The sequence below is a fragment of the Nothobranchius furzeri genome, chromosome 16, assembly GCF_043380555.1.
Source record: "Nothobranchius furzeri strain GRZ-AD chromosome 16, NfurGRZ-RIMD1, whole genome shotgun sequence".
Taxonomy (NCBI): Eukaryota; Metazoa; Chordata; class Actinopteri; order Cyprinodontiformes; family Nothobranchiidae; genus Nothobranchius; species Nothobranchius furzeri.
This window is the reverse complement of record NC_091756.1, coordinates 40,606,915-40,621,609: the sequence shown is the minus strand read 5'-3', so window position 1 is coordinate 40,621,609 and position 14,695 is coordinate 40,606,915. Positions and strand designations below refer to the sequence as shown.

General features: G+C 48.6%; 1 protein-coding gene across 3 annotated transcripts in view; it reads left to right on the top strand.

Annotated features, from left to right (window-relative positions):
- Positions 1–14,695, top strand: part of LOC107387846 (disks large homolog 5) — a 95,210-nt gene that overhangs the window by 32,217 nt on the left and 48,298 nt on the right. For all 3 annotated transcript variants that reach the window (XM_054749219.2, XM_070545657.1, XM_070545656.1), the window contains exons 7-8: positions 13,409–13,721; positions 13,792–14,022. In XM_054749219.2, coding sequence (XP_054605194.2) covers positions 13,409–13,721; positions 13,792–14,022 — 544 coding nt within the window. The remainder of the gene's footprint in view (positions 1–13,408; positions 13,722–13,791; positions 14,023–14,695) is intronic.

The window sequence follows — 14,695 nt, the reverse complement described above, 5'->3', positions numbered from 1 at the left end:
ACTTGATTGTCGGAAGCACAGGTGGGTTTGTCCCTTAGGACGTTGGTCTCCTTGGACGCCTTTGTCTTTGGTCTTTGTCTTGGATCCTGGCGCCTTTGGTCTTTGATCCTGGTCAGGCACAAAGAGGATAGGAAACGGGATAGTCCCCAACGCGCATAACGAGAAGAAGCCACTCACGCAGGTGGTACGCAATGATGATGTCGTCCATGCGAGAGGTAGTAGTGTAGAAGGAGGAAGGTCGGTGGGCGGTTAACTCCACGAGTGGACACAAAGGCATCTCACCGCCGGCCATACAGTTCAGTTTATGGAGCACGCGGTGATGTACGAGGTCCATAGTTCGCAAACGCGCATTGACCTATGTGGTCCCAAGATTCCCCCCTTTTTGGTCCAAAGGGTGGATCAGGACAGTCTTTGGGCTAAAACAAGGACCATAAAACTAAGAGGTACTACAATGTGCTGGTGCGTCAGACAGAGTCATTGACAGACTGAGCTGGGCCGGCACAAAACCACTAGTCAATATGTGACCAAGTAAGAAACAAAAATACAGAAAACCCAAAAAAAAACATATAACATCCAAGAAAATTCATAGCAACCTTGAGGTCTCATAAAATACATTCTTAGGTCATACAGTCAGTGTGTAGCTTATAAAGAATGTGACATACTGCAACACTCAGATAAATATGTGAGGTAGACTAAAATGAGAACTACTCTTAGGTTTACAGAATAACAAAGAAAATGTTGCTCACCCCCTTTAGACAGGTGTGGTACATTCACGCTTGGAGTCTCCCCGAACGCGGTTACGAGGCACACCGTAGGTGAGCAAGTGCATCTTATCTTGGAGTTTCTTAACACGCCTGTAGGCGGAATAAGCAATCACGGCCGTGATGAGCCATCCCATCCCCAGGGCGACCAATGTGCAGATTAAGGTTGAATAATCTGTGTCAATGTAGCGTCTTGGGCGTCAAAGTAAGTTCACGCGGGTTTGTGTGAACTTAACAAATTTGGTTCCTTCAATCAGTAATTGTTGGTCAATTTCTAAATCGAAGGCAAAGTTATAACCCTGGAAAGCGTCCATGATCTCAATCTCTGAGTCATGCTGTTCGAGGTTGAGGTGATGGAGTGCCAGTTTCTAGTTCAAAGTGGAAATGCCTACCGTCCTTTCAAATACCAAAGTTCAGCATCGACTTAAACCTATAGATGTGAGGTGTCACAATTATGGGAACATGTAACAGGAAACCGAGTTCTAATTTTCTGCATCAACGTGAATGGGAATTGCACTACCTAGGCTGTACGCTAGGTGGATTTGTGAAAGGTGCACAGTAGAGGGGTAGCAGCTGTCAAGCTAACTTTGAGCAGGTCCAGTGGTACCAAGTACGGGGAAATACGACTTTCAACCAAGCTGTCCAGCGTGGAACTTACTTCCCTGAGCAGGTCCTACATCAAATCTCCCACCACTCGTGTGTACACAATATCCTGAGGTATGGTTTCAGACAAAGTCTTGATTGCACGTAGAGATTCATTAATCAGAGCCTAGTGTAGGTACCAGAGTACTCTGTAAGGTTTTAGTAGGTACATCCTGTTAGCGGTCTAGGAAGGAGTTTCTCTTGGTTAGTGAAAATGACGGCGGGGGGGGGGGGGGGGCTTGGTTCTTTGTCGGTTAGTACATGTTAGTGGGTTAAACGTGCACTTCCCCCCCTTTTCCATTTCCATGCATAGAACTATGTAGCGACTACGTCTACCTCCTGCGGGGAGTCTGGTCTCTGTACCCGCGGGGATGGTTTGACGTAGGGTTTTATTTGGTTTGCATGCACCCATTTGTAGACTGGCTCCTGTCTCGCTTTGGTGATGCGTAACCTGTATGCAACTGGAGAGAGTTTTGCCACGATCTCAAATGGTCCTGACCAGCAGGGCAGGAACTTCTTAGCTTTGCGTGCCGGTTGGGCGAACCGAAAGTAGAATACTTTGTCACCCACCTCGTATTCGCGGCTGGTTGTCTTTTGGTCGTAGTAGGCTTTAGCGCCTTCTACGTTGGTCTCCAGTTTCTTCTGAGCATGCGCGAACGTAGCTCTGAGGTGTGTTTTCAAGTCTGCCACATACTGATGAGCGGTATAGGCAGTGGCAACACTGACATCCTCTGGGTGATACAGGAGGTGCAGTGGTAGAGTCATCAGTCTGCCGGTCATCATCTCAAAGGGCGTAACCCCCGTGGATCGCTGTGGAGTGGACCGTATGGCCATCAGGACCAGAGGGAGCTTAACGTCCCAGTCCTTCCCAGTGGAGCAGACGTACTTTTTGAGCATAGAGACGACCGTGCGGTTCATCCGTTCGACCTGTCCGGATGACTGTGGGTGATAGGGGAGGTGGAATCTCACTTCCGCTCCCAGAAGTTCAAACAGGGACGTCATTACACTGGATGTGAAATGAGTTCCCCGGTCAGAGTCAATGCAGAGTGGAAGTCCCCATCGACTGAAAACGTGGTTAATCAGCAGTACAGCGGTTGTGACGGCTGTATCGTTTGGCGCTGGAAGGCATTCCACCCACTTTGTGAAACTGCAAGTTACAGTTAGCATATATTTGTTTCCTCTTGCCGATTTGGGAACCGGTCCAACCCAGTCGATCTGCAGGTGGGACCAAGGGAAGGTTATTCCCCTGCGTTGCAGTGGTGCTCTAGCAAGCGGCTGGGAGGGTTGAAACTGGGCACAGATGAGGCAGCCTTGGACATAGCTGTGTACATCCTTGGACATCGATGGCCAATATGCTACTTCTGTCAGTGACGCGAGGGTAGCGTTTGCTCCGCGGTGACCTCCGACCGGAGCGTCGTGGGCGTAGGCAAGCATTACTCCTCTGTGGTCGAGTGGAACAACCCAGCGCGGCGGGCTGTGATCGTCACGCATGTAAACTAACAAATCGTTTTGTAGTTTCAGGTGCGCGAGTTGACGATGCAGGGTTACCAAATCTCGGCTTGCGCCAGTAGGTGGTGATGGTTGTTTAGACATCGGGCCCTTTTGGAGAAGCTCGCGGATGAGCTTCAGGTCAGGATCTTGTTCCTGCATGGTGACTAGGTCCGCGTCATGTGGTTGTCTGCCTAGAAACACGGGTACCCCAATGTTCTGAGGTTCGTCTGCCTGTTTAGCATGGCGACGAGTAATCGCACAGACCTCGTGAACGGCCTTGGGTGGAAGCCACTCGTCTTTGAATTCCCAACAGGTTCCCTGGTCAGCACCGAGCTTAGCAAGGCGGTCAGCTTCGTCATTACCATCTTTCTCCGGACCTAGGGTCCTGGAGTGACCTTTGACCTTTTTCCAGTAGACCATTATGCCTTTCTCAGTGGTGAGCAGATCACACGCTAGGAATAACTCCGAGTGTTTCACGTCTCTGTTCCTGGCATTTTTCATGTTGTTCTCCTTCCACATGGGGAAGTGAGAGATGAAGCTGTGTCTAGCGTAGTTTGAATCAGAGCAAAGGACGATTTGAGTGATGTCCAAGGCTGCCGCCTGCTGGAGGGTTATCAACACTGCAGCAATTTCGGCGTACTGACTAGACTTTTGGCCCAACCAGTAGTGATTTGGTTGCTTAGTGTCACAGTCCACCCAAACGACTCCAACCCCGGCACGGAGCTGGCCTTCGTGAAGGTAGGCGCATCCGTCAGTGTAAACTTTCGGAAGCCCTTGGCAAACATTCTCATCAAAGTAGCGATGATTGGATGCGGTTGGGTAGACTGCGGCAGGTGTGTCCAGGGGGCCCCTGACGGAGTCAGAGTCACAGTACTGGCAGCCTGCTAGCCCTTGTCCTAGCGCTAGCTTGGTGTTCTGACCATACTTGACCTCAATGTTATATCCTTGGAGCACCATCATCCACGTCGCAATGCGGCTGTTTGACACTCTTCCTTCTCGCAGTCGCTGGCTGTTTAGGAAGGTGACAGGCTGATGACACGTTTCAATGATCACTTTCTGTCCACCGATGTAACTACGAAAGTGTTCGACGGCCCAGACTGTAGAGAGGAGAGCTCTCTCGCAGTCTGAGAACTGGAGTTCCACCTTGCTCAGAGGCTTGCTGGCGTATGCCACAACTCTCATGTCCTGATCGTGTTTCTGCTTCAAAGCAGCGCTCAGGCAGTGAGAGGAGAAAGTAGCCTCTATGTAGAACTCTTTATCCTTGTCTGGGTAAGCCAGACAGGGTGCGGATGCCAACTTCTGTTTTAGGAACTGGAAGGAGAGTTCTTGGGGTCTGTCCCACACGAAAGGGGTGTCGTTCCGAAGCAGCTCCGTGAGGGGCCTTGCTATTTCAGCGTACTCCTCAATGAACTGCCTGGAGTAGTTGCAGACTCCGAGGAAGCTCCTGAGTTCAGTCAGATTAGCTGGGGCTTTGATGTCCTGAATGGCTCTAATGCGTCCCGCTTGGGGCTCGACTCCATTAGGGCCAACCAGCAGTCCAACATACTCCACTTTGGTTCGACACCACTGTCCCTTGACAATCGCCAATTTAGCTCCGGCGTCAGCGAGCTGTTGCAGCACGTGACGGAGTTCGGCCAGGTGCTCCTCGAAGGTTCGACTCCTCATCAAGATGTCATCGACATATATGAGGTTCCCTCTGGAAGCAGCATCTGACATGGCTTTGTGGAGGAAGATGTTGAACTCGGCAGGTGAGTTAGAGTAGCCAAAGGGGCAGCGAATCCAAGTATATTGGCGATTTCCAAAGGAGAAAGCCAGCTTATACTGGTCCGCCGGCTCAACCTTCATGGTCCAGAAGCCGTTGGCTACGTCAACCGTAGAGAAGAAACGAGCATCTCTGACTCTGGCTAGCTCCTGATCTAAATGGATCATAGGCCACCTGGAGAGAGGTACTTGTTTGTTCAGTGCACGATAGTCTATGGTGAGACGCCATTTCCCAGTCGGTTTCAGAACCGGCCAGATGGGAGAGTTGTAAGTGGAGTTACACTCTCTGATGATGTTTTTCTCCTTCAGCTGATCGAGGATCTCCTGGATCGACTCATAAGCAGCGAGGGGAATCTTGTACTGACGTACAAAAATAGGAGGGGCATTCGGGTTCGTCGGAATGCGAACCGTGTGCAGGTTTGTGAGTCCACAGTCCAGGGAGTCCCTGGATAAGATGGACTGAAACTCATAGAACAGGCTTCTAAGCGCTGCTCTCTGCTCCTCTGACTCCAGCGCATCCGCTTTGTCAAGCTGCTGGCTGACTTTGGCCTCGAAGCCGTCATAAGGTTCAGAGGAGGAGGGTCTCTGGTGTTCCGGGCTTTCAACCGGTGACTCAGAGGGTTGAGTATTTATTGCAAAAACCGTTAGACACTGACCGCCGTCAGTATCTAAGGTTGCACTGCAAATGGGTTCCTCAGGAAGGGCTTCATGCCGCTTGATGGTAATCATTTGTGAAGGGAAAGTACTGAATGTGTCTGCACCAACCTGTCTGTCGTTCAAGAACAACGGAAGTTGTCCGATCACGGGGACTGAAAGTTCGAAGTCATGGAATGAGCTATCTATCAGCATGCCCAAGGGCTTTCCTGCCGGCAGGTGGATAGGACTCTGGGTCGGATTTTCGACCAACAAGTACGCAGAACGATTGTTCAGCTCCAAGAGTGGCGTGCCACAGACGGCTAAGTTGAGCTCCAAGAAGTGCGGTGATGGCTGGAAGAAGGCCTGTGTGCCTGGCAGCTTCTGATGCTTCATCAGAGTCAGACGAACAGGCACCCCTTTGACCAATGGGGGCAGAACCGTGCTGGCTTCAACCACTGCACGGCAGGCCTGTGGAATGGTCTGACCGGACAGCAAGTGTTCAGGGCCTTCTGAGCGGGGCTCAGAGGATGGTGTGGCCCGGGCCCAAAGGACTTGATTGCAAGTGTCCAGCTGGGCACCGAGTCGGACCAGCAGATCTGCTCCGATGAGTGCAGGTGGATCAAGCTGTGGTATGATGCTGAATGTATGTGTGAGCTGTCTTGCTCCAAGCTGGATAGTCAGAGAGCAGACCTCTGGCGCTTTCAGGAGCCTCTGCGGCCAAGTAGGTGACAAGAGCCGATGGCCACGTGTCACACTGACCAGAAGGGGGTCCTTCTGACGCAGGTGTTCAAACATCTGCTGGCTGATGGCTGACTTTTCCGACCAAAGAGCAAGGCGAGCATCTGAGATGTGGGTGCAGTTGATGGTAAGACCACCAACTATGTGTGGTGCATATGGCTGCAGGCTGACGTTCTTCAGCGAGCAGAGAAAAGATGAATGTGTGCGGAACGGAGTTCCAGGAGCGGTTTCATGCCTTTGCAGGCGGACATCGTCTGTGGGAGCCGTAGGAAGGGGCATGACCTTGGAACAAGGGTTTTGCGGCTCACTTATGCTGACTTCAAGAATGGAGGATGGTCGGCTGCTATCTGGGTTCCAGGGCTTAGGTGTGTCCACCTGGGCCCACAGTTGACCCTTCTGGCAGTCGATGAGGGGAGCTAGACGTTCAAGCAGGTCCTGACCAACGAGAAGTGGTTCAGTGTCTAGCTGGCAGACATAAAACGGGTGAACCAGAGTCATGTCTTGGAAGGTGATGTCCAGCCACGCCCGGTGAGTGATACACTCCCGGGTCTGGGTGTAGCTGGTGATTTTCAGGTCACAGGGTTCTACCTGGACTGGTTTCCCGAGCGACCGCATGGTGTCAGACACGCGATGGAACAGTGTGGAGCACATCAGGGTGATTTCTGAGCCGGTATCCAGCAGAGCATCAACCTGTATGCACCCACCTACGTTGGTGCTACAGTACAAACGGCGAGCATGATCATGGTTTGTTAAGTCACCAAGGAACTTCAGAAATTTAGCATCAGGTTTCTCTGGGGGGTAGATTTCAGGAGACTCCTGTGATCTACCAGTAGTGTTCCCCCAGCTGATCAGGTAGGTCCTGGCCACGCTGGGGGGTTGAGCCACGCCTAGTCATGCGGACGTTGGCTCTGGGTCTGGCTTCTTAGAAGACGACTTTGGTGCAAGGGTTTCTTCTGCAGATCTCAGCTGTTCCTCCTGTTTAGCTAGAAACTGCTGAAACATCTCCTGGACGTCGGCTTTGGTCAAGTACTCACCTGCGGACTCGTGTTCGGGACCTACCTGTGGGCGGCGCTCCTTAAACCTTCCACTGTTCCGACCTGCCTGCCGTTGGTTTTGGTTGGGCCACTTCCTGTCTGATTGTCCAGACCTAGGCGGCCAATCAGCACCCCCCTTCCCCTGTTGAGGAGATTGGGACTGCTCTCGCGGTTTAACAGGTCTAGGTTTAGCAGATTTTGGCTTAGTGGGTGGAGCTTCTGTGCCTTCGAGCTCCAAACGCGGCTCGGCGTCGGGAGCTAGGTGCATAACGCGGTGATGTGCGTCAGGCTTTTGGGGCTTTCCGCCGGCTTCCCAAGCCTGTTGAGCATATCTCCTAATCTCCTGAGTTGTCAGTTTTTTCATCCGACAATACATTGAGACTTCGGATCGAACACACTCGTGCAGGTTGTGAATGAACAGGGATCTGAAGGCAGGGTCTTCCTCGAGCCCAGGGCCGTTTCGACCTTGGAAATAAGCACTTTTGAGTCGGCGATAATACTCTCTGGGGGGTTCGTTCCTCCCGTGTTTGATGGAGAAGGCCCCCATTGTAGCTGACGCAGAGTCTGCATACGTGGCGTATTCATCTCTCAACGCTCGGCAGAGCGAGGAGTACCGATCACGAATGTCAGGTGGTAGAGTTTCCATGAAACCGTGCACCGTTCTAGATGTGGTTTTCCAAATTAGCTTGAGCTTTTCCCTTGAAGAGGGTGCTGGAAGATCAAGCAGACAACGTTCTATCTCCCTGAGATAATCGTCGACATTGGATTCATTGGTGTTAGGATCAAAACGTTCTACGTCTTTAGCTAGCGATTCAATTTGACGTACACGGAGCCCTGACTCACGGTACGGCGCGTCATCCTCTGACTCTGACCCACGGTCTGTCTCAGAGTGCGCTGGATATCGCTGGTGTGCTCTGGGCTCCCAATGTTGACTCCTGGGGCCCAAATCAGGGTTCGGCATGCTGTGGCGGGCTGCTGGCACGTCACGTGGGTGTCTTGGGAGGTCCTCCTCCCGGGGCACGTCTGCGTAGTGCAGCCTGCGTCTTTCAACTGGGGCTTCTGCGTAATACGCTCTGTCCGGGTACGGACTGGCATATGATGCTTTGTCCTGCAGCTGGTTATCGGCATGCCGAGTACTGGAGTAGCTAGGATGGGTAGATGGTGGAGGTGCAGGTTGGGCTTGTGCATAACCCCAGCCGGCACCTTGCACCCTTCGTGGACTGGGGGAGCGGTCTAAATAGAGGTGCCGCTCAGCTGGTCGACTTCTCACTGATTGAGAAGGCCGTGAAGATGAGGGTGGTGGTCCAACCTGGGGTTCGAGGGCGAACTGCCCTCGGCCCCTAGGTGGTCCTGAATGCCCTAGAGTGTGTGTAGGGAACGGGGCCGAAGGTTGGGACAGATAAGCTTCATCTCTCCCCTGCGGCGTGCGTCCGTCCAGAGAGTCCCACACCACATACTGTTGATTATCGTATGGAGACGTATCAGGAGGTAGCCTACCTTTACGGCGGGACGGCGGTCCCTCGCTACCTTGGGTGGAGGAAACCAATTGGTCTTTGGCGATCGTCCTGGGCGGACCCTGGTTGGCTTTGCCGGCTTGCTTTCGTACCGGTGTGGGAGAGCACTCTGGCTCAGCCTCAGAGTCACGGTGTTCCCCCCCTTCCCACTGTCTGTTGTCATCAGCAGAAGGGGGCGGGGTCTTCTCCCCATCTTCCCCAGAATCGGTGCTGGTGTTGTCTTCCTCGATCAGCCTTCCATTTCGCTGTTTTTCAGCTAGCATACTCTGGAGGTTCATGATCTTCTGACCACGTTGGAGTCCTCTCTGATAGAGGATCAGGGCTAACTTAGCTAAGTGAACCTGGATTGGTTTTGTACCATCCGGGTTTTCTATTTGATCGATTACAGCTTCTAGCTCGACGCTACGCTGTTCTTCAGTGAAATCCCTAGAAGGGTAGTCGGGTTCTCGAGCAACCGCGACCAGTTTGGACAATATTTGTCCAGAAAGTAGGCCAGGTTCATAGTCGTGGGCCGCAGCGTCACCTGGTTGCTGGGAGTTGGTCAGTTCACTACTCTGTCCCTCCATTTTAACAACCGAACCAAAAATAGCCTAGTAGAGCTTCTGCAGATAGCTCAAGGCTGCACCTTTGGCAGCAACTGCTAGCTTTGTAGCAGAAAAACACTAAATTAACCTTTGTGCGCACAGGTTTTAGCGTTTTAAGATTGCACGGAATGCCGTGACTGACGCTTAAAATACTATTCCTTTCAGTATTTTAGCAAAAGCTGATGCGTTGCCGTAGCAACGTCTTACAACACTTGCAGTGTTAAATATGCTAGTTATTCCTTCAGAATATTAGCAAACAGGGTGTTATCAGTCTTTGAGTGAAGGTTTCAGTTAGTTACAATAGCCACTGTGAGTTAAAGTCGCTAAATTAGCAGTTAATTTTAGCCTAAAAGGGTTAGTCAGAATTACTTACACGCTGCACCTTTAATGAGGAACTGAATTTTAACCTAAAAGGTTAGCCAGAATTAATTACACGTTGCACCTTTAAGGAAAAACTGAATTTTAACCTAAAAGGTTAGCCAGAATTAATTACACGTTGCACCTTTAAGGAAAAGCTGAATTTTAACCTAAAAGGTTAGCCAGAATTAATTACACGTTGCACCTTTAAGGAAAAACTGAATTTTTAACCTAAAAGGTCAACCAGAATTAATTTACACGTTGCACCTTTAAAGAAGCACTGAGTTACTGGTGAGAGTTCGATGCAGCTTCCTGCTCAGCGAAATCAGCACCACTCTGTTGCTGGTTCAAGGCTGAACAACGGATTATTTTTAATTCAAGCTCTTTGGATTTATTTGTTTGTTTGTGCCGGATAGAAATCTCTGTGTATCCAAGCCTCACACGGGGCACCAATAAAATGTTGGGGTTATTAGGAGCGAACAATTCGTAAGCTTTAACTTACTTTTGGATTCTTCAATAAATTCTGTAAATATGGAACTATTTACTGATTTATTAATTAATTAAGATATTCTTAGATATCTTCGGGGCACCACCCTTTAATTAGAAAGGGAAATGAATCCAAAACTCTTATCAGTCTTTCTTGAAGTTCGTAGAATCCTCGGAGCAGAGACTTCTCTTCGACACAACAAAGCTACTGGAGACGAAAATCTGAATTTTATAACATTTAATTAACAATTTGTCAAATGAATAAACAGTGGAATAGATGAATAATAACCGTGTGATATGATTGAAGATGGATGTGTTTGCATGTGATGGAGGATGTATGAATGGGGTCCTTTGTTCTCACAAAGGAGTAGTGTGTGTGTGTGTGTGTGTGTGTGTGTGTGTGTGCGTGTGTATGGATTCAAAATGGAGTCTTGAATACAAGATGGCTGACCCCTTTGTCTGGCTAAAGTGTGGGTGGCAACTTGCACTTTAACTTCCAAAGCACTTAGAATCAGTAGTAACTTAACCTTAAATCACTCAAAACATTTCAAAAGATCATGAAACAACACAAAAGATTAATCACAAATTAATATCTTTTAGTTTCAGCCTGGCCATGACAGAAACCATTTTAAGATACCAAACATTGATCAATAAGCAGTTTATTCTTTCAAAATGACCCGACGGACGTGTTTGGGATGAAAGAGGAAAACACGAAGCTACTTTTTAAGCAATAGCGCGGTTGTATTGCTTATTCTGGACTATAGAGTTAACGGAAGAAGAAGGAGAGAGAGAAAGAGATGAGTTGCTGATCACCAAAAGAGCGAGGCGTCCCTCCCTCTTTGATTTGACGGTTCTCCGTGTTTCTCCGCAGCTTTCGGCGTCGTCCGTCGGTTTGATGCTTTCTCCGTTGTTTGGCGTTCACGAGTGTTTCTCCACGAGCTGGACAGAGACGGCAAAGTTTCTTTCCGTGCTGAGTTATAACTTACAGCGTGCTTGATGGAGTTGTTGCTTTCCTCCGCAGTTCTGTGTCCTCAAACATCAGCTGGAGGGGAGCAGAAACGAGCAGATCTGATGGGCTTGCAGTTTAGTTTCCAGCAGTTCCGTGGGCTCAACTTGGGCAATTAGAGCTTCCGCGTGCTCAAGGGAGTCGGAGCGTTGACAAGCGTGTCCTTACCGCCAGGTATCCTGGGCAAAAGAACGAGGTTTCTTTGTCTCTGCTGAAGATTTATGGTCTTAGTTTGCGGGAAAAGCTCCACGGCTTCCCGCACATGCGCAGAACGTGTTTCTGGTACTAGGCGGTGACGTCATCACAATGCTTCCGTGTGCAAAGCATCATGGGAAATGAAGTTTCTTGGCGCTGATGTGATTATTTGCTTTTCAGAGCAATTTAAGCACAGTCATTTTGGGGAAAATCACTGCATAGTAATTTCCTCATGAGGTCAGACCCTCAACAATTCTAATAATCTATATCTGATCAGAAATGGTATTTATTGTTTAATAATTTTCAAATATATTCTACAGTCTGTTTTTATTATTAAATACCATCCATCCTCTTCCGTTTATCTGGAGTCTGCTCGCGGGGGCAGTAGCCTAAGTCGGGAGGCACAGACTTCCCTCTCCCCAGCCACTTGGGCCAGCTCTTCTGGGGGAATCCCAAGTTGCTCCCTGGCCAGCCGAGAGCCATAGTCCCTTAAACACGTCCTGGGTCTTCCTTTAGGTCAGGGGTGCCCAGTCCTGGTCCTGGAGGGCCGGTATCCAACAGGTTTTGTGGTTTGTCTGCTCCAACACACTTGATTCAGTGGTTGAATCACCTGTGCAGCATCTCATCAGGCTCTACAGAAGCCTGTTAATCACCTGCTGATTGAATTCAGGTGTGTTGAAGAAGGGTTAAACCTAAAACCTGTTGGATACCGGCCCTCCAGGACCAGGATTGGGCACCCCTGCTTTAGGTCTTTTCCCAGTTGGACGTGCCCAGAAAACCTCACCAGGAAAGCATCCACGAGGCATCCTAACTAGATGCCCGAATCACCTCAACTGGCTCCTCTCGATGTGGAATAGCAGCGGCTCTACTCTGAGCCCCTCCCAGATGATCGAGCTTCTCACTCTATCTTTAAAGAAGAGCCCAGCCACTCTGCGGAGAAAACTCATTTTGGTCGCTTGTGTCCGCAATCTCGTTCTTTTGGTCACTACCCAAAGCTCTTGACCATAGGTGAGGTTAGGAACGTAGATCGACTGGTAAATCGAGAGCTTCGCTTTCTGGCTCAGCTCTCTCTTCACCAAGATAGACGGGTACAACACCCGCATCACTGCAGATGCAGCACCAATCTATCAACCAATATACTATATTATTTAATAACTGATTTATTTTTTATTATTTTACAGTGATATAATCTTGTAAAATTAGCTAGATTATTCTTAGTATCTTATAACACATTATTCAAAAAAAATAATGTATACTTGTTCATGTTTTTATTTTGGGATTTCTTTTACCAGAACAGGGCCAGCATCCATATTTGATCACTTCATTTTCTGCATGAAAATATCTACTATACCATAATAAGACCCCGGAGGGTGAAATTTTAAATTTTAAACTACTGTATTGCCCCGAATATAAGACAAGTTTTTTTTCATTGAAAATAATTTGAAAATGTGGGATTCTAATCGGGGTATAAGCATTTAAACATGCTGATATTTGTCCAGGGTCATTACACGCCCGTAACAGCAGAGGGCGCCAGGCTAAATGTTCTCAACAGGAGAAAAAAATGGGGAGGAGAGGTCCAGAGCAGAGTGGACCAAACTGGGGCAAGTTTACAAGCTATAAGGCAGTTATGCAAATTTTAGGATGACTGTGGTCAATTCAGCAGCGGTGTGAAACATTGCATTCACGGATGCCTGGGATGGCAGTGAGGATGACGTTCTGGGAGGAGTCGACAGGTGTGGCGATCTGATGGTACACCGGGACCGCAGCAGCATGAGTGAGAATGAGAGCGATGGAGTACAGTGAGGGAGAAGGCCTCTGAATAAAGGCCTCATTTGACTTTTGATTTCACATGTCAGCAAAGTTCTGACAGTTTGCATCAAAATAGTATTTTTGCTCAGTATTTGTTCTCAAATTCTCAATAAAAATAGTTAAAAAAAAAAAGATTTATTTTTTGTCTTTTCCTGAAGATTAGTCCTGGAAAGGGGGGTCGCCTTATAATCAGGGTCGTCCTATATTCGGGTCAGTACGGTACTTGAATGAGTGCCCTGTAAAGTGTAAATCCACAACAGATGAAGCTTTACAGATGTGCAAATTTCTTCAAAGGTTTTCCTTCATGAACTGACATCTACGGATTGGGATTCATAATGGATGCATCATTGCAAATAAGTGATTTAAGTGCTATTAAAATGATTCTCTGGTTTAGGTTTGACAACACTCAGCAGGAACTATCCAAGGCTACAGCCCAGAATAAGGAGCTGCAGCGGGAGTTGGATCGGCTGCAGTCAGAGGTGACGAGGATCAAGACCCAACAGCTCAAAGCTGTGAAGGACTGTGAAAAATACAGGGAGGAGCGAGACTCTGTGATCAGCGAGTATCGCTTGATCATGAGTGAGAGGGACCAGGTGATCAAAGAGGTGGACAGGCTTCAAACGGGCCTGGAGATGGCCGAGGCAAAGCTTCATAACGATTCCTCAGAAAGACGAGTGGCCACCGAGGAGCTAGAAGCACTACGACAAGTAAAGGCTTGACTGAATGATTTCTTAGTCAGAAAAATAAACTGATCGATCTTTTTTTTGTGATCTGAAGGAACTGGCCTCGGCTCTGGTTGACAGGGACCGAGCAATCTGTGAGAAGAATGAGCTGCTGGAGAAGTACTGCCATGAGGTGAAGGGCAAGACCGAAGCCCAAAAGGAGCTGAGCCAGGCCTGCAGGGACATCGAGACGGTGCGCGAGGAGAGGGATGTTGCCCGCAAGGAGAGGACTGAGGCCATCATCCAGAGGGACCAGCTGCTGCGAGAGTATTACCAGGCCAGACAGGTAGCCAGACAGAGGCTGGATTATCAGTCCAAAGGGTCCGACTGATTTACCTGTCTGACAATAATCCTGTCGTCATCTCTTCAGTTGTAATGGATCTAATGGAAATAGCTTTATTTTGCCTACACAGGGCAGTTTCCACACATTAGTCTTATAAAAAATGCGTACAACGCCCTTCAGTCTGTTTTCAGTGATTTTGCATCATTTACAAATGACGATGAAAGTCAGAGAAATGCAGCATTAGGAAAATTGCTTCCAATTAAAGTGACAAGGAAGCTGCTCTGCAACAGAAACGAATGGAGTGGTGGAGTCTAGTTTAGCAGTCGACCTATTTATATCCTCATACATTTACAGTGAGGCCTCACCATGCTGCAGGAGACTCTGTAGTGACCTTTGCATTTCCAAGATCATACCATGTTATTTAATCCAATTTATTCAGGATGATATCCAGTTTGTAGCTTCCTGCAGCTCATCTCTGGTATGTTGTAGGTTTTCTCTTCTAGGTCTGCAAAAGTGTTTAATAAAAACTGCATTAATAATACAGCTTTATAAAATAATTTATTAATTCTTCCCAACAGCACTTGCAAACCATCAGTAGGTTTGAATATTTAACACATGGGTGCAGCTTTTTATATTAACCTGACAAAAGGTTTTACTAGTTGGTGTTTAAAAGAGC